Below are 25,367 nucleotides of genomic sequence, written 5' to 3' on the forward strand. Positions count from 1 at the left end.
TATCATGGCAGACGAAGTAGGTACCCTTAGCTGCTAAGAATGAAGGGGAGGTCTGAGACGGGAAAACATAAGTTTCAGTACAGACACTCTTCCCTAACTGAGCTCTGGGGTTCTTGCCATTTCCCTGCAGACATAGGTGACCTTGATGGGGTACTATCCAGATTGGGGAGGAAATCTTTGCTTGCTGGCTCTCACTCAAGGAAATTCCATACTTTGTTATATTCCACCTACTGTAAGGCTCCAATTCATCTTTGGGGATCGTTTGATATGTGTCGATATCTCTGCTCATATTTCTGATTCCTGCCACTAGTGCCTTGTTGCTTGAATTTCTTCCTGTGGGACGCGGGGGATATGGTTCGATGGAGAATAGGAACATTGTTTGAAATGCCCACAGAGAACCATAGTAGCTAAACGGCAGGACAAAATATGGGATACCCTTATCTGTTGTGTGTGGCATAAGTCCACATACCCAACAATTCGTTGTGTTCATTACAGACTGGTGCTGGTGTAGGAGCTGAACGAATGAGTTATTTACAAATTCTAACCTTCTGGCAGACTCGTGTTCAGGTAGAGGGTGAAAGGAGTGTGGGGAAACAGTAGGAGGAGGTGTGGGCTGAGTGTCGCGTGCAAATGAAACTCGAAAGGTGAATAAAGCATAGCCAATCAAAAACATCATTATACTACACAACATGAAAATGCATATTATCAAAAATCGTGTTTTTGCCATCACAGTGCATATTCTTGTTTCAAAGTTCGTAGATCTGGAAGGTCTCTCCATCTTGGGAAACTCCATCCTCTAAGTTGCTGCCCGCGGTGGGAGATTGATTCTGCTAAGAAGTGCTTCTGTCAGTTTAGGGCAACTCCCTTAGACCAACCAGAACTGTCGACCTAACCGTCTCCAGCTGCACTCCAAAGACTGTGGCAACCGCGACCCTAGCAGCAGAACCAGATGGCGGTTCGAAAATCAAAAATGAGCGAGTATCCTAGATGAGAGAGCTGCACAATCAAAAAGAAAAAACTTTTATTAGTCCATAGTCATAGGTCTTGGCCTCAAGTTATAGCGGTTTCGACCAGGAGCTGTGTGGTCGAGAAACAGGAGTTCAGGCTCAGTAGTGTCCAACGTCATTGACGGTGGCACAGATCCTTGCAGAATGTTATCGCTTTCCTTTTCTGAAGTAGTTCCTTTCAAACGTGCATCACTGAAGGGTAAGAAGCGAGGCACAGTCTCGGTCTCAGAGTCAGCAATTCCCTCCTGGACCCACCGGTCATATGGAAGGGGCAGTGGGACCCGTTTACAATGGGCGCCGTGCACCCAGTTCTTCTTGCCGTGGACACGTACTGCAGAGTGGGTTGCCAGCAAAACGTGGAAGGGTCCGGACCAGCGAGGCTGCTCGTTCTTGGTTCGCTGGAAGTTGCGCACCAGGACCCAGGTGCCAGGTTCAATTGCGTGGCCTGGATCATCAGACGCTGGCGGGGAAAAGCTGTGGACCTGTTGGTGTAAAACACGCAATTTAGTCGTCAATTCGTGCAAATAGTCAAGCAGTACAGGATGCTCTATCTCACTGAACCTTGTGGGCCTTGGCACTCCCCATATGTTGGCCGGGCGGCCGAACACGATTTCATGAGGACTAAGTCCCACTCTAGAGTGGACAGTCATTCTCGTCGATAGGAGTGCCAAAGGCAGGGCGTCAGGCCATTTAAGACCTGTGCTTGCTTGAATCTTGGCCAGTTTCAATTTTAGAGTGCGTTTATATAGCACTCTACTAGTTCAGCTGATTGGGGGTGATTTGCAGCGTGGAACTTCTGTTGTATGCCCAGCCCCTCACACACTCTCTTCATCACTCGTCCCACGAATTCACTCCCATTATCACTCCAGACCATTCTAGGCATTCCAAACCTAGGGAAGAATTCTTTGACAAGGGCTTTGGCTGTGGATAAGGCAGTTTTGTCCTTAAGGGGATACGCCTCCACCCACCTGGAAAAGGCACAAACAACGAGTACGTATTTCAGATTGTTGCACCTTTCCATGTGGATGAAATCTAGCTGCAAAACCTCGAATGGATACGTTGGAGGCGCAAAATGACCAGCTGGAGTTGGGGTTCCCCTACCAGGATTGTACTTCAGACACACCATACAGTTCTTGACCACATTCTCTGCACATTTAGGTATTCCACTATTTTGCCATAGTGGAGCCAACAACTTACAGATCCCTTTCACACTTATGTGAGCCATTCCATGAGCCATTGTCACCACTGCAAGCGCATACGCATCGGGTAGCAGCCATCTCTGATGCTCTGACAGTTCGATCCAACAACAATTCGAATCCAATCGACCCTTACTTTCTCTCCATTCATTCAACTCTTTCTCTGTGGCTTCACCTTGAATGGATTTCACACTCTCAATCGTATCTTCACACATACTCTTTTCTGGAACCCATCTCGCCAGACCCGCAACATACATTCGACTCATCACGTTTCTCGCAGTTTCTTTTGCAACTTCATCCGCAAATGCATTCCCACGACCAACATCATCTTGAATCTTTTTGTGTGCACTGCATTTCACAATCTCGACTTGTAGTGGCAACGTCAGTGACTCGAGAAGCTCATTTACTAACTGACCATGTTGGATCTTTGTACCGTGCGACGTCAGGAACCCCCGTTCACGCCACAATGTCCAAAACTGTGAGCCACGCCAAAGGCGTATTGGCTGTCCGTGTACACATTCACTCGCTTTTCTTTTGCCAACACACATGCTCTTGTGAGTGCAATCAATTCTGCTGCTTGCTAGAACATAAGGCAGGGCCACATTGTATACATAAACATACAAAGAATAGTATCCCAACTACAATACATAAAATTGTCAGCAGTTTCCAACCCCATGTGCTAAGCATTGACCAGAACCACCCCGAAAGAGTCCAAGTTCAATTGTCCGGGTGTATTTCAGCAGCGATTTTGTAAAGTTTTGAAATTGCATCATAAACCGATGGCGAATTATCTGGCACGTATACGCAACAGCTACTTCCGATAATTCTACATGCCCCCCCTCGATCAGCTAGAACCACATCAAGAACCATGCGATTTTGGAGCGTAACAATTCTAGAAATTTGCAGTTCTTCTGTGATATTCCCTAGGGCAATAGCAGTGTCATTAGCTACAGCCTCAACTACACGAGTCAATCGTCGTATTTTCCGACTGTTCAAAGCAGCCCCCACAAAGGAAAACAATCCTAGATTAAAGTCTACATACTGTTGTAAGGCAGTGTCGGTCTGGTCAATGTCGTCCAAGACCACAGCACGTTTAACTCGATTTAACACAAAGTCGTGATAGAGCACGTAGTCATTATGATACATTGGTGGGGCAATGAATACAGGGGGCAATACAAAAGATACATAACATGTGCCTAACCATCCTAGAGGGAGCTGATGATAACCTTTATTACCGCAGATAAAGTATGTATTTCGAGAGGCCACAAATGATATGCCATTCGGACTGTCAAATGTAAGTGTGGTGTTACATTCACTTTTTCCAACCGGTATTGTACCTTTATTACGTATGCAGAGATCTGCTTTGGTATTTATAACATTAATGACATGTGAACTGGACATATTAATGTTCCTTTGATTGCTGTAAATGCGGGGTGCAGACGCATTATCGGGACGGTACTCTTCCCATTCAAATCGAGTACCCTCAGCTCGTGGATAACCATCCCGGTCATGATAGCATATTTTATTTAAACGGAAAAGCACCCCTCCTTTTGTCGGCCATCGCAAAGTGAATAGGAGAGTGTACCAGGCATTACAGGAACCATTGTGAGAAAATGGGAGTGGGATGAGCGGAGTGCCCCCTTTTTTCTGATGACCAGGCAACATTGCACACACCCAGCAATTGGAAGTGTTCGTCATATTATGAGTATGATGCAAAATCTGAATAAAGCTATTGTTCAAGTAAGTCTGTCGGTGCCGTTCTTCATGGTAGGGTAAGGTGAAGTGAAAATGTTCAGATGGAGCCGGGGTAGTCGGCAGCAAATGTTCTTGTACAGGCACCACAAGTTCTACTACCCAGGCTATTACTGCTATCACCACAATTGTCAATACGAACAAAATGGCACCAAGAATTCTCTTGTCCCGCGATGTAGAAGAAGCCATAGTTCAAAGTTCACAATGTCTCAAATAGTCTCAAATATACAACTACAAAAATTAAAAACAAAAACAGTGGTGCTGAGCTCCGAGGTAGCCGTTGTTTTCTTCTCCGGGGTCAAGACGGGTGTCGCTACTCTTGGCAGAACTGATCCCCCCCCCCTTGAGATTCCCGGCTTCCGTTTCACAAACCCCAGAGCGGTAACCAACCAGTCTCGCACAAAAAAAAATCTTCTTCCTATCTTGGCCGCAGATCGTAGCGCTGTCGTCCAGAAACCGTGTGATCCGGGAAGGCTCCCTCAGATTCGGCCGATGTCACAGCTGGGCTCTTTTCTTTATCCAAAATATCTTTGTAGTCGGACAGCACGGTAGGATTCACCAGGTCCGGAGAGACACGCCGGCAGTGAGTTGAATGCACCCACCGCTTTCTGTTGGTCACTCGCACAGCCGTTCGAGTTGCCAGGAGGACTTGCTCGGGGCCACGCCACCTCGGTTCCAAGCTATTCGCCCTCTCAAACGACTTCACCATCACATAGTCCCCAGGACGGAGACTATGGGCCTCTCCAATGGAATTGTCAGGGAGCGCTTCTCGAACCTGTTGATGAATAGAAAGCAAATCATTTGTTAATCGTGCCAAATAATCGTTCATCATTATACAAGGCACATCATGTAACAATCGCGGCTTAGGAACTCCCCATATGTTCATAGGCCTTCCAAACACCACTTCATACGGTGTAAGGCCAGTTCGAGAGTGGGGCACTGATCTAAGAGAAAGCAATGCTAGCGGCAAAGCATCCGGCCACTTCAATGACGTGGACGCCACGATCTTAGCCAGTTTCAACTTCAACGTGGCATTGTACGGCTCGACAAGACCTGCTGACTGAGGGTGGAACACAGCATGAAACTTCTGCTGGATCCCCAGCCCCTTTAGTACATACTCCACAATTTTCCCAACAAAATGAGGACCATTATCGCTCCACAAAAATTTGCAAACTCCAAATCGAGGGAAATACTCTTTGAGCAAAACCTTAGCTGTTGTCAAAGCTGTATTATCTTTCGTGGGGAAGGCCTCGACCCATTTGCTAAAGGCACACACCACCACTAAGACATACTTAAGGTCATTGCAGTGCTCAAGCTGGATATAATCCATTTGGAGTACCTCGAATGGCGCAGAAGGTGGAACGAAACCTCCTTTCGGAGTATGCGTCCCTTTCGCAGGATTGTGTTGTAAACATATCAAACCGGTCTGCACTACTCTCTTAGCAGTATTAGCAATCTCAGGATGCTCCCAAACTCGCGTTAACAATCGAGTAATTGCAAGAGCTCCCACATGCGCTAACCCGTGTGTCATCTGGACCATCGCCTGCAAGTAAGCTGCCGGCAATTTCCATCTCTCCATGTCCTTACTTCTCCAACAACCCTCGTCATCCAGTATCCCTTCGGCTGCCCATGTTACAAGTTCTGCTTCAGTCGCTGATTTTTGGATGTCTATTATCTCTGCTCTTTTTTTTTGAAAAGACAAATGCCAACCCCACCACTTCTCAAATGCTCTCAACTGCGAGCAAACAAATCAAAATTAAATTTCAGATTTGTTCGGTATATTTATTTTTACCTTTTACTTTAGAAATTTTAACATATAAGCTCAGACGGATTGCCTGAGAAAGACACTCAACATGTAACAACTACTATACAACAATGGGGAATATAAATCACAGGAAAAAATTACAAAACACACAATTATATAATACACCTTTCAGATATTGAGTGGTAGCAAACGATGAATCTCTGCACATGTTGGAACATTCAATAAACCAAAATCAATATATCAACTCAATGAAAGAGACACGTTCAAGGGAAACCAATAGAAGAATATAAACAAATTAATCAGTGAGACTCAGAACCGAATTCTGTATCCTTCGCATATTCTTCCAATGATGCCGACGCGTTTCGAGTCCGTGAGTCAGGTTGACGGACTCTCATCAGGGCTCAATCAATGTAGTTCTGACAGTGACTCCGAAGGCCTTATCTCGGGGATCTGTTAGCACCAATGCTTGTAGCGGGACCTTGTTATCTCGGACAGTAGTAAGTGTATCTCCCTGTCCCTCTCTAGTTCAGATATCCTGTGGTTCCTTATTTAACCTGGAGACACAACGTTTTCTCAACGGTCTCAGGTATCAGGCACGCTAGTCGATCTTTGCTTGCGCTTCTTTGAATCGCAATCAAGCTGCTGTCAATTCATCCTCCAAGATACAGCGGTATCCGGGTTGAACCGCACTATTTCCTATTCCTCGGCTTAAAGCCGGTTCAGTTGAGGCTCCGTCGTAAAACTGCCAGGTTTCTGAATTGAACCTGGCAGGATATCTGAACTAGAGAGGGACAGGGAGATACACTTACTACTGTCCGAGATAACAAGGTCCCGCTACAAGCATTGGTGCTAACAGATCCCCGAGATAAGGCCTTCGGAGTCACTGTCAGAACTACATTGATTGAGCCCTGATGAGAGTCCGTCAACCTGACTCACGGACTCGAAACGCGTCGGCATCATTGGAAGAATATGCGAAGGATACAGAATTCAGTTCTGAGTCTCACTGATTAATTTGTTTATATTCTTCTATTGGTTTCCCTTGAACGTGTCTCTTTCATTGAGTTGATATATTGATTTTGGTTTATTGAATGTTCCAACATGTGCAGAGATTCATCGTTTGCTACCACTCAATATCTGAAAGGTGTATTATATAATTGTGTGTTTTGTAATTTTTTCCTGTGATTTATATTCCCCATTGTTGTATAGTAGTTGTTACATGTTGAGTGTCTTTCTCAGGCAATCCGTCTGAGCTTATATGTTAAAATTTCTAAAGTAAAAGGTAAAAATAAATATACCGAACAAATCTGAAATTTAATTTTGATTTGTTTGCTCGCAGTTGAGAGCATTTGAGAAGTGGTGGGGTTGGCATTTGTCTTTTCAAAAAATTGTATATGGTCCAGCCGACCCTACGTCCCGGGACCCACCTCCTTAACTACATAAAATATTATCTCTGCTCTAGCATCATGCCATCGCTCGGCCTGCGACTTCACTACATACATGGGGGAGTCATTTCGAGACATAGCTGTTTGTCTTGCTATACTGTCTGCAAAAGCATTGCCTTGTCCTATTTCATCAGTGATCTTTTTATGCGCACTGCATTTAATTATCGCTACTTTCTTTGGGCAAAGCAACGCATTTAGGATATCACACACCAGTTCTCCGTGCATAATGTGTACTCCATGAGAGGTCAAAAACCCACGTTCTCTCCAGAGTAGCCCGAAGTCATGTGCTACTCCGAAGGCATACCGGCTGTCTGTGTAGATGTTCACACATAGGCCAGCACTCAACTCGCAGGCTCTTGTCAAGGCAATCAGCTCTGCTGCTTGAGCCGATTTCTGTGGTATTCGTGCTGTTTCTACCACTGTCTTGAGTGTCGTGATCGCATATGCTGCGGAAGTCGTGGCATCTGGTAGCCTCAAACACGATCCATCAACCCACAGTTCCCCATCCACATCTGGAAGTGGCATATCCTGTAAGTCAACACGACCCTTTGTCTGTTCCTCAGTCAGGAAAACACAATCATGATGTTTTTCTTCCTGCCCCTCTTCAACCGGATAAGGCAATAAAGTGGCAGGGTTCAGGGTAGCACATCTTTTCAGTGTGATATGTGGCGCCAAAAGTGTGAACTCATATCCTGTTAAACGTGCACTGGTAAGATATTGAGTCTTTGTTTGATTTAACAAGGCATCTACTGCATGGGGAACTAGCACCAACAGTTTGTGCGATAACCCTATTCCCTCACTCTGCCGTATAGTTACTGCTGTTGCTGCAACTGCTCAAACACCCAGGTAACCCTCGTGCTACAGGGTCAAGAATGGCTGAGAAGTACGCGCATGGCCTCTGTTTATCCCCGTGTGCTTGCACTAACACTGATAACGCGCACCCATCTTTCTCGTGCACGTACAATGTGAAAATCTTTGAGTAGTCTGGTTTACCTAGCACTGGTGCAGAGCAAAGGGCCTGTCTCAATTGTTCAAAAGCATTTTGACATTCATCTGTCCATTCAAGGGGCATTGGTGTAGTTTTGGACAATAACGCTAACAAAGGTTTTATAATGTGCGAAAATCCCATGATCCACTGTCTACAAAAGGACGTTAATCCTATAAAGGCACGTACATCTCTCTGAGTGCGGGGGACTGGTGTATCTAAAATCGCCTGAATTCGATCTGACGTTAATGCACGCCCCTCCTTAGACAAAAGATGACCGAGGTAGATCACCTTGGGTCTACAATATTGGAGCTTTTTCTTCGAAACTTTATGGTTGTTCTGAGCTAAAAAAGAAAGCAGAGCAAGAGTACTTTCCTCACATTTTGCATAAGTGTCAGCAGCCAACAGGAGGTCGTCAACATACTGTATAAGGGCTACTCCGGATTGCAGTTCAAAAGAATCAAGCTGTCTTTTTAAAGCCTGGCTATAGATGCTAGGGCTTTCAGTGTAACCTTGAGGGACACGACAAAATCTATACGATTTATTATTTAACGTGAAGCCAAATAGGTATCTGCTATCAGGATGGATGGGAATGGAAAAGAATGCATTTTTGAGATCTATAACAGTAAATGTCGTCGCTGATGGAGGGACCAATGTAAGCAATGTCGTGATATCAGACACCACTGGATATTGAGGGATGACAATTTTGTTTATTTCTCTCAAATCAATAATAAATCGATAGACTTTGTCGTCTGTGTCTTTCTTAAGAATCGGGAGAATAGGGCTGTTACAAACATTGTAAGGAACTTCCTCCACTACTCCTGCAATAATTAAATCCTGAACGATGTGCGTCAGGGCAATTTCACCTTCCCTAGAAATCTTATACTGTGGTACACGTGGTAAGTGTACTCCCTCCTTGACAGTAATTCGAATAGGTGGAATAAGCATCTGTCCCACATCCGTATCTGAGGTCGCCCATAACGTGTGCGGGAGAGAGGCTAATGCTTCAATTTCCTGTATTGTACAAAATCTGTCTGAATCCAGGTAATTGTCATTTAAAATAACCCACACTCCTTCGGTAGCGCAGCGTATCGTTGCTCGAAAGTACTTAAGCAAATCAATGCCCATAATGTTATCTGGAGTGTGAGGTGACAACAAAAATGGACCAAAACTAAAAAATGTGTCAATGCAAAGTGCAAGAGGTTGTGATAATGGGCTAGGAGAGGGTGTGCCATCAAACCCTATACATGTTATCGTTTCGCCAGACAGGGGAGCCCTTGGAACCAAGTTTTTGGACAAAGCACTACGAGTAGCTCCTGTGTCAACTAAAAACTGATCAGTAGAACCCAAAATGCCCGCTGATACATATGGACCTCTTTGATCTACTGGCACTTCAACTGATTCCGTACCCCATCCTACGCAATCCTATGCATGCACATAATCCTGAAGCTCCGCATTCTCTCCCTCCGAGATCTGATATTGATTTCGTCTATCAAAAGTATTTTGTTCATCCTGACCACGGCCCCTCGTTTCAAACCCACCACGATCACTTCCGCCACCTCTCGCTCCTGAATAATTATTCCTCGCCCTACCACCTCCTCGACCACGCTGACTACGCTGTTCACGAAGTACCGGACAATCATCGGCCCAATGCCCAAACTCTTTACAATATGCACATTGGTCCTCCGCTATGTCAGTACGACCGTACGACGCATGACTCCCTCCTCGTCTACCTCTCTCATTCCCTCTAGATTGCGTCCCGCGAACCTGCGCCAACATCACCTTCGTTTTCAATTCCTTCGTTTTCTTATCTGCACTTTCTTTAGCCTCTAATTCCTGCCGCTCGTAATACTGAGCCATTGTTAACAAAGACGCTGGGGTCGCCGTGGTCCAGGAACTTTCACTCGCTTTTAACCGCTTCGCAATCTCCGGTAGGAGATTGCCCACATACTTATCAACAAACAGATGCCTACCCGTATCATCTGTTAACGATTGACCACTGTAATCATGAAACGCTTCTTCGAAACGTGTAAAGAAATCTGATACCGATTCATCCAACTTTTGTTTGCACGAAGCTAACATAGTCCAATCGATCTTTTTAGAAGGAACAAGTGTTTTTAGTTTAGTCAAAATAGCCGCTGGGAGGTCTAAAATCAAGTCACACGGTTTGCATGCAGGCTCCCTGTCTAAGTCAGCCTGATTTATCTCTTTCCAAGTTCCCCCAAGCATCGCTTGATCATTAGTTTTTTGAATCGACCTCCACATATCAGGCGGAAGAGTTAACCCAAAAAAAGAGATCTATATCAACAAGAGTCATAACACAAGAGGAAATGGCCCCCTCCACCCCTTCATAGAATGCAGCTGGATTTTTTCGAAGATCAGGCAAAGAATTTTTTAATGCCATAACATCTGCTCTATTCCAAGGCGTATACACCCAATTATATATAAAGTACCCCTTCGCATCCTTCGACGTTTTATCCTCATCTGTACCATCCCCCTTAGGGGGAACATACAAAGGTGCAGCTTCACGCATAGGCATAACATGCACTTTAGAATTCTTATCTGAACCCCGGAGAGAACACTCCTTAGACTGCTCAGTGGACCACGGCACGGACTCCTTATTCTTTTTCTGTTCTTCCCGCAACCTGGACGTCTCATCCCGCAGCTGGATCAGTTGCTTGAAAAAGGTATCGACATCTGAAAGAACAAATAAACCTTTATCCAAATTCTCACGATGAACCGACACAGCCTTAGGTTCTAAAGTCTCTGAATATTTCCGAAATCGAGTAACAACTTCATCTGCAAAAGTATTCAAAAAACACATCAATTCTCGTTCTGTCCATTTACTCCTTCCGGAAACAACGTCTGCCACGGTTATATGATTTAAATTTAATTTCCGAGCACGACTACGCAACTCCGCGGATCTCTCCGCCGATGACCTGACACTCGACTTATCCGCCTTCTCCGTCTTATCCTGCTCTTCATCACCAGAATCCTTAGTCTGAGCCGTAGGAGGAACGTACGGAGGCGGAGATCGATCTAATAACGAAAAATCATCAGTTTCATTATTAAGGACAGGATAAAGCGGTCGTCGAATAGGGAATTGACCGGTCGTTTGCAAATTACGTTCCCGTGCCTCCCTCTCTTTCTTTTCCTGCGCCTCCTTTTCCTCAAGCTGTAAAGCTTTATCTCGAGCAGCCTTGCGCTGCTCTTTGTCCGCCAAGGCAACTTCACGCTTCATACGTTCACGCACCGCTTTCTCCCACATTCGCACACAATCAAACATATTCTGTCTAGACCTGCGCTGAAACAAACATTGCTCCACAAATTGAACCTTTCACAAATCAAACGACCCATGTAGTGGCCATTGCAACTCGGGATCAGTTCTAGTATATTTGTGCCATAATTTACTGTACAGTATAGGGGGAAGGCCAAATTTCACATACATCTCACGATTGGGAGTTCCCTCTGGAGGAGCCGGCTGAGATTCCGCTAACCTAATTGTGGTACCATTTCCAAGACCGCTCATCCCTCGGAGTGTGCTTAAAACAGGCATGTTCAAAAAGTACCACGAAAGCGTGATACCATACAAATGGCACTTACAGTACTTCACACAAATGTGCCGCTCAGAATGCAAAACAAAGTTAGAGAAACATCTCTACATGCCTGCCTACGACATCGGACCAGATTGCCTCAACTCTCGACTGTCCTTCTACACCCCCTCCCGCCAACTACGCTCTTCCAGCCAAGCCTTCGCCACTGTACCCCGCATCAACAAGACCACCATGGGAGGCAGATCCTTCTCATACCTGGCTGCTAAAACATGGAACTCACTCCCCGCTTACCTTCGCCTCACCCAGAACCACCTAGCGTTCAGAAAGCAGCTTAAAACGTGGATATTTGACAAATAATCCTCCTCCCCCTCCTAAGCGCCTTGAAACCCTCTGGGTATGTAGTGCGCTATACAAATTTTATGACTTGACTTGACTTGACTATATTCAAAGTTCACAAAGTCAAAATGTTAGCTAACTCAAATCATAGTCCCAATCATAGAACTTCAGTAAGCGTCCGTAGACTACCTTACCGATCACAAATCTTACCCAATCTCAAATATCCAGATTCCAACTGCCAAGGTCTTTAATCGAATCAGCCAAACAGGCACTGTACAGCAAGCGATCAGGATTTCAGTCGGAGACCGGCGCCACCTGGAAGGCCAGATCAGAAGGAAAGGAAGAAAACACCGTGGGTGCCAAGACTCGGGTCACTCAGAGGCAGCGTACGCATCCATGGCGAGTTTCCAATCCTTCGTCACGACCTCTCCTTTGGGCATCCGAGTCGCCGATGAGTCCCTTCGTGGTCGCCAATTTGTGGTATTGGGTTCCCAAGGCCTACATGCTCCGCAGATAACCCACTTACACCGAAAGAACTGTTGGCACGGAAACTGAAAAGTACAAAAGACAAGTTTATTAAGACCCCATTGGGTGGTGGTACATTCCTACAGCACCCTTCGGCAATGCAAGAAGTATCAACCCGAACGTTGGTGCGAGTCCTTCTTTTATACATTTTACAGGTAATAAAAAGATAGGCGGTACAAGGTTACAGAGTTTATGTACATATATGGTCATTTTTGGAGCACAGCCAACTCATAGGAGGGGTTACAACTCCACTGGTCAGTTTGGCGGAACATTCCTGAGGGGTGACTGGTCAGTCGGAACTGCGCATGTACAGGCTTGACCGTTACTAAAAATAGCCTGTTGCTGGGCAAACTCGAGTGGTCAGCGGCACGGACAAAGGACTAAAGGGCATGCTGACCACGAGGCCGCTCATTCTCTAAAATGGCCGCCGTAACATACAAAATGGCGTTTTCGAATAAAGCCAAGTTAAGGGAAATAACGTGTAGCAAAGCTAAGAGCTAACCCGGCCATTGTCAAATTACGACATAGCGATACTATACCTAAAGCAAAGGGTGATTACACCACCTTGCCCCAGCTGTCGCGCAGCCAGTTGTGTCTGTTTAGAAGGCCAGCCAGGGGTGGCATAATACATGCTTCAGCCCCTGGTAGGCCCTGGGTACACCTATGCCCTGGATACCTAAGGTATGCTGTACAGGGACTGATAAGGTTGCCCAGTACCAATTGTTAAATGCACCTAAGGTACATGCTTGTCAATTTAGAGAGAGAACAGCTAGGCTGGGGGTCTGATTAGCAGGCCCACAGCCAGGGAAAGTCGTAAACCAGTGAAGCAAAAAGCAAAAATCGGGGGTGACCATAGGATTGCAGACCCTACTCTCCTACATGTACAACTTGTTTTTGTTTGAAGAAAGTCTTTTGAGTCACAAGATGTAGTGATTCCTTCCTTAGGCTGTGTTGCGCATGAACATGGGCTCTGTCCTTAGATTGTTTTTTCAGCCATCGATTTTGGACGTACTTCGTTGAGGCTCTGAGTCCACCCCGCGTAGTAACATGTGTGGAGCCTCTTGAGTTTTTCTCCACTTTTGATAGCTGAAGAACAATTGCCACACCTGTTTCTTCCATCAGCTACACCACAGTCAACAGATTCTGCGAGGAGGGTCATCTTCTTGGACATGGTTGCAGTCCAGCCGTGCCTTTTATTCAGCGTAGTTCACGTTTGAGAATGGTCACAGTGTGATGGAAAAAACACTGTTCCAATATTGTCCACGGTGCAACTCCCAAGTACTTATGGACAGATCAACGCACAGTCTGTAACCTGTGTCTTTCCCCAGAAAACGACAAGGCTTCCTTCTCTGCCTACCTCGCCTTCATGTCCAAGAAGACCATCAGCAAACGTCTGGTATCGACGCCTATGACGACTTGTGGTGGAGCAGCAAAAGGGACGAGGCTATCACAGATATCTTTGGGGAAGACGTTTAGATGGAGAATGTCAAGGAGGAAGTCGACGCCGGGCAGACAGCAGCGTACAGCTTGAAGCCAGAGTCAATGTTGAAGTCAGAAGGTGAAAGTCCAAAGCCGGCTTCGACATAAAGGTATTGTGCCCACGCAGTGAGTACTGCCCAGACCATAGCACTCAATGCCCTTCCAGGGACTGGGCTGCAAGTCATTATTCCCTGTTGACTGAGCCGCAACAGCTCTCCAGCCATGGCTGGCACTGATCTAAAGCTTCGTAATCAACATAGGGCACGACTCAGAGACCTAGTGAGCACCCCTAAGTAAACCCTCCTCCCGCTGTCTCTCCACCTTCATTCCATGCCAGCCATTACTGTTTTGGTACAAAACAATGCAAACATTGAAAATATTCCGGCAGAGTACAGCTTCAATGCCCTTTTCTGAGCTGATTGTAGGGCAGATTCTGCAGTCAATTTGAAGTGTTAAATTGGATAATAGTAACATTTATTTTCTGCACTATGAACTCATCTCTTGCATACTTTCTGTAATCACGTATTACTATTAATAATGAAAAATGTCCAAAATATTTTTACTTTATTTTTTACATAAAATATGTTTTCTTAATCACAGCTGTTAACACTTTGTTCATTGCAGGACAGCAGATTGTGAAGCAGTTGCGAACATCCTTGTTTTCCTCTATTTTGAGGCAGGAGGTTGCGTTCTTTGACAAGACTCGAACAGGAGAGCTAGTAAACCGCCTATCAATGGACACTGCCCTTTTGGGCCGTTCGGTGACGGAGAATCTTTCTGACGGTCTGAGATCTGTGGCTCAGGTATCCGTTGGCATCGGAATGATGGTATGTATGTATGTGTGTGTGTGTGTGTTTTTTTTAAATTGTAAACTGCAAAGTAAGTTGTGCCGTCTTGCCATTGTTTATAAATCATGTTTGCTAATCTCTGTGTCCCTCCATTTCCCTTTTAGACCCTTTGTGTAACCCTGCCCCAATACAACCTGTGGCTGCACCCCTTCCCATGCTTTCACCAATACCCCCACAGCACTTTGGACTTCTATTTTTTGTACCCCAGTCTTCCTTGTAGCCTCTGTGTTCTACCCTGTCCTATCTCTGTGTGCCCTGTGTGTACATGCCCTCACCCTGTAGCTCCTTTATGTGCTACCTCTTGACTTACAGCTCCCTGTGTGCTCACCACAGCTTCTCTGTGTTCCCTGCCCATGTAGCCCATTTACTTCTGCATGCCCTGCAAAAGCATTCAAAAGACACACAATTGATGTACGGAATGCAGAACAAATCAAAATATTCTCCCCAGTCAAAAGATCTTTAAATCCATCATTCTTTTGCTCACTATGCCACCCCAGTTTAGACCTGGCCATTTGCAAATCAGTCTTGACCCTGTACCTCATGGGAACAGTCCAGCCCGAACTGCCAAACCAGGTCATCCCTGGACCGCAAACAAGCATCCTAGGACCGGTTTCGGGGTTTCACCCCTCATCAGTAGGGAAAGCTTGAATTCAGTGGCACAGTGAGCCGGAGACTCACGTCTGGGCATACCCGGCGCACTTACGGTGAGAAAGCAAAGGACACACAATTGATGGACTCTGTGTGCTCACCACATCCTCTCTGTGTTTCCGGCCCCATGCAGCCCGTTTACTTCCGCGGCCCATTTACTTCTGCATGCTCTGCAACAGCATTCAACAACCTTGTCCTGATCCTGCAGCCCCTTTGTGTGTCCCTAGTCCCCTTGAAGTGCCTATGCAGCATCCTGCTCCCCGACCCTCAGTGCGGCCAACCAGCAGCCTGCAACCTCTGTGTGGGACCCACCTGTCCAGCAACTTCTCTGTCACCCCTACGGTCTTAAGCTTGCTCTATCTTGTGTCCTAACCCTGGGCCAGGTCCTCCTTTTTGCCCCCTCCTCCCTTCTTTGTACCCCCAGTAGCCGCTCTTGGATTCAGTGCTTCCTTGCAATCAAACATTGCCCCCCCCCCTTTCAACTCCCACTCCATTGTTTCCCTCTCCTAATGTTTGTAAGCATTTAGAGAGGTTTCAATTAAGCACAGGATTTGGAGGGATGTGCCTTTAGCAACTCCAAACCCCAGATTTTTTTGTATCTGAACATTTGGAAAAATAAAAATGTGATGGGGGAGTAGGGGGGTCTTGAAGGGCTTTGGACCACCTGACTTCCCAGAGGGAGGGGGTTCTTCGTAAACTTCTTCCACCACTTTGCCCAATGTGCCACCGTCTTGCTTAGCCAAAGGGTGAAGAGGAATACATATTTTCCTCCTGCATTTGTGCCCAAGACCGAGGGAGGAGATTAAAAAGAAAACACAAGGGCAGTTGACCTTTCAGATGGCCCCTGTCCCCTGCTCATAGTAGAAAGAAGGGGCCAGGTGACATGTGACTTGCTCCTCGTTGGCCCACAACACTGTGCGGGTCACAGAAGAGTTAGTCCGGGTCAACTGTCACTGAACATTGCTCTCTGTTATCTATCTAAAATGTGCCAATGGTTGGGTAGCTGCTCGCCATTTGTTGTTGCCAACATTTGCTTAATTTGACCTTGGGCAAGGTGAGGGGTAGTATGTCAAAATATAGGCCCTTGGGTAAGGTTAGAAGGGATGGAGGCATTTTGGTCCTCTAAAAGCTATGTTGCTGTTATTCACCTCCTCATCTTTGAGGGTAATGAAAACAGTTAGTATACTGTAGTTTACCCTATGCAAGTTTTCAAGTGAACATTTTTCTCTCGCCTCGGGAAGAGCTGGAGGACACGGGCTTCATCGTCCGTTAAGCAAGGCCTGCTAGCGACTTTATTTACCGCCCTTGGTCAAGACGAGGGGAGGTGTTGGACCAAGCCACAGGAGGTACGTGGAATGGGCCTTTTTATAGTCTGGCCTAACAGCGCAGCTGTCACTAGACAATTGTGAGCATCACTAGAGAGGAGCTCATGTTGGGAGCCAAGAGTACGTGTGTGCTTCCACAAAAAAGTGCTTTCCCTCCACTGCAGCTGTGTTCATTTTATTTATCCGGCTGGCCGAGATTGAACTTTAAGGGGCACTCTTTAACATTGCAATGCTGTCAAAGTTGGTTAGATAGCTAGGTCATTTATTCTGTATGACTTTCTCAGGCAGCAGCCTGGAAGTGAGGAGGGCAGTCATTGACCTAGATAGTTTTAGGTCTGGCTTGACAGTGCAACTGACAACTTACTTTTGAACCTACACTAATCTTATTATACAATTCTGTGCTTCCACACAAATACATATTCATTCCCATGCTCGTTACTAGTAATGGTTCGTATTACCATACAACATTCCTTTAAAGCCAGACCTTTTGGCATTGCCAATACTTGTTTATTTTTTCTCTGCCCAGCCTGCCAAACATGCCAGGGTGACCGTTTCATACGTGGATGTGCTTATCTTCCAACTTATGACTTAAAAAGCATGAAGCTTCTTTCTTTTTTTACTTTTTTAGATCTCACCTACACACATACCTAACCTTTTTGCCGAAAACCTATTATCCACAATACAATATATACATAGAGTGGGCTTTGGATCAGCCACTTGTTCACGAGTGGATGGTTTTATTGTCTACCTCAATTACCTTATGTGAAAAGAGGCGTCCCTTACCCCCAACTCGTCCAACCCCCACAGGGAACCTAGCAGTTCTATGGTAGTGGCAGTGGTGCTCATCGCGCCCTGGTCCACGGTCAGCGAGTTGCCCAGCCTACTTCCCATACCTACCAAACCTCTTTAGTGCTCCATTGCAGGGTGGGAGGCAGAATCCACCAATACTTAACTGGTTGACAAGTGGTCACGTCGGACAGGTGGGTCCTATAGATGGTTCACAAAGGCCTTACCCTTTCTCTCTTTTCTTCCACACCTTCCATCGTCCCCTCAGTGATTGACGGATGACCATTCCTCTTTTTTTGCGGCAGGAAGTGCAAGCCCTTTTGGCCGAAGAGACTGCTGATAGGGTGCTATTGCCAGAATTAGGGTGCATTTGTTATTGTCGCTACTTTCTGTAGCCTAAGAATGACGGAGGTCTTTGGCCTATTCCTGATCTGCGCCCTCTCAATGCATTCCTCTGGAAAAAGTTCAAAATACTCACACTGGCAAATTTCTTGCCTGCGCTGGTCTCTCAAGACTACATAGTAGTGTTGGACCTGCAGGACACCTATTGCCATATTCCCGTTCTGCCGGCCATTAGCATTACCTGCGGTTTGGGGTGTGAAAGGAGCATTTTCAGTTTGCTGTGCTTCCCTTGGGTTTCACAATCACCCCTTAGTTAATAACGTAAATTATGGCCTTGGTGGCAGCACATGTTCATAAGTCAGGGGTGCCATTCTACCTAGACGATTAGTTGATATAGACAGGCTCCTCCTAGGCATCCATCAACCACCTCTAGACTACGGCGAGCCTCCTGTCCATATTTGGGTTCACTATCAACATGATGATGTGACACCTGACTCCATCTCAGACGCTCCCCTTCATCTGGGACATTCTGGACACAGTTTACTGTCTTGCCTTGCACCTGGAAAAGAGTCCAGGACATTTAGGCCTCTGATCCTGATCTTTCAGCCTCAGTCCTGGATTTCAGTGAGGTAGACTCTGAGGCTGCTGGGATTGACGGCCTCCTGCATCTTGCTGGATGAGCACGCCAGGTGGCATATGCTGGCTGAAGCCCCAGTTGTCTCAGTATCAGGGGGACCTCTCCAACCACTTTCAGATTTCAGAGGAGACTGCACATGGACCACGACTAAGTCAGTGGCAGACTTGTTTCCTTTCCCCACCTGGAGCGGACAGTGGTGACTGATGCATCGCTTCTGGGTTGGGACGGCCATCAGTAGGAGGTGGCGATCCGAGATCTTTGGTCCTGGCGGAGTTGCAGCTTCACATCAATCTTCTGGAGCCAAGAGCCATCTCTCGACTTGGAAAATTTTCCTACCAGCCATCAAGGGTATTCTGATAAATGCTCATGGGCAGTACCATTGCCATGTTGACCCGACTGAATCATCTGGACATTTGTCTGATTGTCCACCAACTTGTGGGATCTTTAAACGCCGGCGACGCCTAGAAAATCACAAATGGCAGCTACATTCTCAAGGCCTCTTCCAGCAATGGGGAGAGCCATGGTTCAATCTCTTCACTACCTCCAAAAATGCACAGGGCAATACTTTTGAAGAAAGAGTTTCCAAGAAGGTTTTCTTTTGGAGACCTGCTTCCTAGCTACCTATTCTTGTCCGAGTTCTGAAGAAGAGAGAGAATAATTGGGCTTGGTCATCCTAGTGGATTGATTTGGGATACTGTGACACCTGAAACATCTGAGCATCTGTATCTGATCAGGCTGTTGCTTCTGGAGGATCTTCTGCCACAGCAGCAGTGCAAGGTCTTGCAGTCATCCCTGCACAATGTACACCTCCATGCGTGAAGATTGAGCAGCGGCAGTTGACTGCATCCTCCTCTCGAAGTAGTGGATGTAATCTTGGCAGCCAAGCATCCTTCTGCAAAATCTGTTTATGCCTGGTCGCTGGAACAAGGTTGTGGCCTTGGTGTTGCACCCAAAATATGGACAAATTTGAAAGTTAAACTGTTTTGGATATGTTACTGTTAATGCCTTTGGCCAAGCTAGGACTTGCATTGTTAAAGGTTATTTTTTTGGCCATTTCAGCTTTTTGCTTTTACCAGACCAACGCCCTTGTTTAAATCACCTGTAATGATAGGTTTTCTCGAAGGTTTGGTCCACATGTTCCCTCCCAAACCCTTTGTGATGCCAGTGTGGGACCTTAAGTTGATCCTTTCTTTCCTTATGTGTACTTATTTTGAGTCATTGCATAGTTTTTCCTTACCTCTCCTGACCCTAAAGACGGTCTTCTCATCATGATAACGTCCGCTCTTGCATGACTGAACTTCAAGCTCTGTCAGTCCTGCCTCCCTACACCATCTTCTTTCAGGACAAACTGGTGCTTAGGTTCTAGAGCGGCTTTCTTCCCAAATGTGTTACTTCCTGTTACGTTGGCCAATCCATTGCTCTTCTTATGTTATTTTCACTTCCTCACCCCTTAAAGGAGGAGGAGATGCTACATTGGTTGGGCCCCCAATTAGTGCTCCGTCTTCACAGCGATCATATTGAACACCATTGGGTGGACAGTCTGCGCTTAGTGGTGTTTTCTAGAGCGAACAAAGGCAAAGCATGTAGAAACTGCCTTTGTCCATGCGGATAGTTCTCTGCATTAAGAATCTGCCACACAATGGCCTTAGAAGCAGCCTCCAGAGAGGATGATGGATAATTACAAGGCCAAGGTTGCTACCACTGGGTTAGCAGGCAAAGTACCTGTCCCGGATATTTGTCAGGCTGCAATGTGGGCGTCAGTACACATGCTTACCAAGAACTACGGCCTTGACTGCCAGATCCAACTGGAAGGGCATTTTGGCCATTTGGTCCTGTTAGACATTTTAGACCGTTTCATTCCACAGACACACCAGCTGAGAGGTTGTCCTTTGATATCTATTCTGAATGTGAGGAATCTGTGGTTAGAAGTATTCATCAGAAGAGCAAGTTACTTAACTTTGGTAATGATATGTTCGAGGCATGTGTTGCTGTAGATACACATGCTGTGCATAAGTCTGCCATCTAATATTGGACTCAGATGATTGCAGTTTTTTTCCTTCAAAACAAAATTTCGAGTCACAAGGATATTGGACTTTTCCTCTTGATACCGCAGATGGGCACGACTCCATTATTAGATTGGTTTTTCCCCTGGTGACCGGTCCAGACGTACTCTCTGGTGCTCCGGTTTGAGATCATCTCTGTTTCCCTTCGGTTCACCGGTAGTTCTTGACTGTATTGTCTTCATAGCTTAGTTCTTTTCCTCCTCAAGTACAAACGATCCACTGCGTCATATCACTGGACTCACTGTAGCAGCCTTTGGGCCATGCCTGGCTGGCCGTTTTTCCATTCTTCCACCTGAAACTGAAAACATGCTGCTGATGGAAAGCACTCTGTTCCTCTTTTGTCCAAAGTTTCACACAAAGTACCCCCATACCAACCAACACTCGGTCCGTAACCTATGCCTCTCACCCGATCATTGAGAAGATACCAGTCCTTTTGATCTAAAAAAAAAAAAAAACCTTTGGGACAGATTTGCACGGTGTCTAGACATGCAGCACGGAGACTACACACCAGATACCTTTGGCCAGTCAGACTGGGAGGAAGAAGAGGTCTCAGCAGCAGTTTTGGAGTCCGTCTCCATACAATACTCCAGCTTCGAATCAGTACCGAACAAGACCCACTTCACATGGAGCCTTCAGAAGTTTGTCGGACCGTGAGAACAAATGCCCCTGATCTGCATCTCACATAATGGACTCCGGACGAAAAGCCTGCTCGCCGTCCACCACTGCACAAAAGCCTTAGCACTGAAACATCAGCCAACAACAGGGGCCTCCACATCAAAATTTACTCTAAATCGACATACTGAAGCATATCTTTGGTACTTAAACCAAAAGCACACAGTTCTATGGTACCACTCAGGCAACGAAACAGAAACCGGCATCAGCACCAAAATGCTGTACATTCGGACCTAAAAAAACACCCAAGACGATTCTCAAGACCATGCAAGAAAGGCTTGATCCCAGGCAAAAGACCTTACACTTACAGCCCGGTACAAAGAATATTTATTATTTATTTATTTAAGAAACTTGTAAAGCGCGCAGCTACCCCCGTCGGGGGTGTCCCGGCGCTGAGAGAACGAGTAATCACCATAGAAGGCAGCCAGGGTCCTATCATCCAACCTAGTGCTGCAGAGGCACAACTAATCAGAGTTGGGTGAACAGCCAGGTTTTTCATTTGCGTCGGAAGATCTGCTCTGACTCAGTAAACCTAAGGTCCAGAGGGAGTCTGTTCCAGTATTTAGCCGCCGTCACGCCAAATGTTCTGCCACCACTCCGGGAGAGCCTGAATCTGGGAACAATCAGTAGACGGAGGCTATTGGATCTTAGGTGTCTTTCTGACATAGAAAGTTTGAGTCTTTTACTCAGGTAAGTTGGTCCGATTCCGTGAATGGCTCGAAAGGCAAGGGTCAGGATTTTAAACTGAACCCGACGGGCGATTGGGAGCCAGTGTAAATCATTCCGATATGCTTTAACCGAATTGCGGGTAGGGATGTTTCCGATAAGCCTAGCTGCCGCATTCTGAACGATTTGCAATTGGTCAATGAGATAGAGGGGGGCTCCAGCATATAGGCTGTTGGCATAGTCCAGATGTGCCGTAATGAGAGCATGGACAATCGATTTGCGGGACGTCTGAGGGAGGTAAGGAAAGATCTTCCTGATCATGCGCAACTTGCCAAAGCAAGCCGCGGTGACTTTGTTAACCTGAGCTTTACAGGACATGGTGTTATCAAAGAGGAAGCCGAGATTACGGGCTGACTGTACTGGATTGGGAGGGGGGTTCAGCACGGTAGGCCACCACAAGTTGGCTGGGGGAGCTGATTTCTGACTAAAAAAGAGCACCTCAGTTTTGTCTGTATTTAGGGCCAGATGATTAGAAGCCATCCAGGTGCAGATGTTGCCAAGGCAGTTACGAAAGTTGGAAAAATGCGAGTCAGAATGGTCTCTAAAAGAAAAGACAAGCTGAGTATCATCAGCGTAAGAGACCACTCTGACTCCCCATGATTCGACTACCCTGGCAAGAGGGCCCAAATACACGTTAAACAAAAGAGGGCTTAAGGCGGAGCCCTGAGGCACACCGCAAACAAGGGGTTTGTCCTCTGATTCGAAGGGACGCAAAAGTACCCTTTGGGATCTCCCTGAGAAAAACGATTTGATCCAAGCTAGGGCCGTGCCTCCAATCCCCAACTGCTGCAGCCTAGTCACCAGTATATCGTGAGACACAGTATCAAATGCAGCGGACAGGTCTAGGAGGACCAACATGGCCTCCTCGCCCCTGTCCACTGACTCCCGAATTGTCTTCGATACCTCTAGTAAAGCAGTCTCAGTGCTGTATCCGGTTCTAAAACCGGACTGTGAATCGTGCAGCAGCTGGTTTGTTTCTAGATATAGGGCCAATTGTTTCTGGACCACTTTCTCTAGAATTTTGGCAGGTTTAGGCAGAAGAGAAATGGGACGGTAATTGCTAAATTGGGATGGATCCGCATCTGGTTTCTTTAAAATAGGGAGCAACCTAGCTTGCTTCCAAACTGAAGGGAATTGGCCAAGAGTCAAAGAACAGTTCCAAATGGAGAGGAGAGGATTAATTAAAACAGGGGCGAGATTAGCCATCACTTTAGCAGGAACTGGGTCCAGCGAAGATCCTGACTTAACCTGGTTTAAAAGTGACAGAGCTGAGTCTAAGGTTAGCTCGACAAAGGAATTAAATGAACAGAGCTGGGTGTCTGATACTCCTGGCTGGGGACTAGAAGATACGGGATCAAAGGAAGACGATAATTTGATGATTTTTTTCCCGGAAAAAATCGGAAAGTCCGTTACAGAGACCTTGAGTGGGGGCACAATGGGCTTTCAATACAGGCGGATTCACGAAATCCTTCACAATTGTAAAGAGAGTTTTTGAGGAATTCTCAGCCCGTTCAATAAGTTTTGAGAAGTAAGCTCTAATCGTGGACCGCTTAAGTTTTTGAAATTTGTTTAAGGCCGTTTTATAAGCTGATTTGATGGTAGGGTCATAAGACTGTCGCCATTTTCGTTCTAACTGTTTGCACCTGCTCTTTTCCTCTCTCAACATGGGAGAGAACCAAGGAGCAGATGAGCGAGATCTAGAGGAAGTCATGGGGGCCAGAGGGGAAATGGTATCTAATGCAGTGGTGAGAGCAGAGTTATATCTCACTGTTTCCTTGTCAAGGTCTTCCAATGGATTAAAATGATAGCGAAAACAGGGATCAATGGCCTCACAGGTAACTTTAGACCATTTACGACCAATATCTCTGTTGATGGAGGAGGGAAGGGGCAGGGAGGGAATAGTGATTTCAAAAGGAAGGAGGAAATGGTCTGACCACGTAAGGGGTAAGGAAGGAAGAGAGGTGATGCCAGGATGGTTTGTAAAAATAAGATCAAGCGTGTGGCCTGGAATATCGTTCTGGAACTGACAACGTCTCCAGTACCCAAAAGGCAACTGGCTTTCGAGGATGTATTATTCCTCCGATACAGCCTCCATAAAAGAAGGAAACGGATAAATCCACAAGCCACCTACATATACCTCTTCCAACCTCTTCACCACCCCCTCCCCATACCAATACTCCTTCACCTGCTTCACCACAGCAGTCAGAAGAGTGCATCATTACACCTCACACACAATTACCTATCGGGATGATACTGAGGACATAAGGGAAGATACACATCCTACAGATCCCTGTGATGCATATGATTTAGATCCACAGGGAGATACCGACCCAGCCCTCTACACTGCACACCATCTCCACCATATGATGCTTCAGTTAACCAAGATTTAATAGCTAGAGCTACATCATACCACCAGGTGCCCCTTACATAAGGACCCACTAAAGGATGACTTCCTTTTTTAGACCCTCACCACTGCACACAGAGGCTTACTATATCTGCCCATGCTTAAAGTAGTGTTACGCCATGCTAATTATATTTTCAAAGAACCTGTAAGAGTAAGGATTATAACACCCAGGGTGGACAAAAAATACTAGGCAGTACCATCTGACCCCATTTACATCCGAGGCCAGTTAGCCCCTGACTCATTAAAGGTGGCCAATGCAAGGAAGAGGGTAAACTCCCAGACAAAAGGAGATGCACCTTCCACAGACAAAGAATCAAAATTAATTGATGCATCTGGTAAATGGGTGGCCGCACAATCGGCTAAGCCAGGCCTTATTAGCGCGGTATGACAGAGCACACTGGGATGAAATGAAAGGGCTACTCCAATATCTCCCAGAAGAGTATAAAAAGCGGGGGTATGAACTTGGTAATGAGGGCAAACTCATTGAAAATAATTCAATCAAATGTGCAGACATGCTTGGCTCTATGTTTCCAGCTTCAAAACAGGTTCAGCAGGCTGTTTTTACTCGACCATTTGATAAAGAGCACCTTTTTGGACCACAAATAGATGCAGCCCTAGAAAAGATGAAAAAAGACACAGATATCGATAAGTCAGGGGGTGCCCTGCAGTCTCCCTCCTTTCATGGTCTTTTTGTTGCCCCAATTTTAAACAAGGCGCCAAACCTGCATCAACAGGCACCTTTGGGTCACAATATAAAACAAGGGCAAACATCAACCTCTAGAGGATTCTACAGAAGCACTTTTAAGAGAAATAATTACAAAGGGCGCAGACAGGGAAATAACACCCATAACGCAAACACTTGTCAAAACAATGAA

General features: G+C 46.1%; 1 protein-coding gene across 2 annotated transcripts in view; it reads left to right on the forward strand.

Annotated features, from left to right (window-relative positions):
- The window catches only part of ABCB10 (ATP binding cassette subfamily B member 10), a 1,632,094-nt gene that overhangs the window by 96,080 nt on the left and 1,510,647 nt on the right, over positions 1-25,367 (forward strand). For both annotated transcript variants that reach the window (XM_086927071.1, XM_086927070.1), the window contains exon 3: positions 14,666-14,868. In XM_086927071.1, the coding sequence (XP_086783197.1) occupies positions 14,666-14,868 (203 nt within the window). The remainder of the gene's footprint in view (positions 1-14,665; positions 14,869-25,367) is intronic.

This window comes from Lissotriton vulgaris, chromosome 6, assembly GCF_964263255.1.
Source record: "Lissotriton vulgaris chromosome 6, aLisVul1.2, whole genome shotgun sequence".
Lineage (NCBI taxonomy): Eukaryota > Metazoa > Chordata > Amphibia > Caudata > Salamandridae > Lissotriton > Lissotriton vulgaris.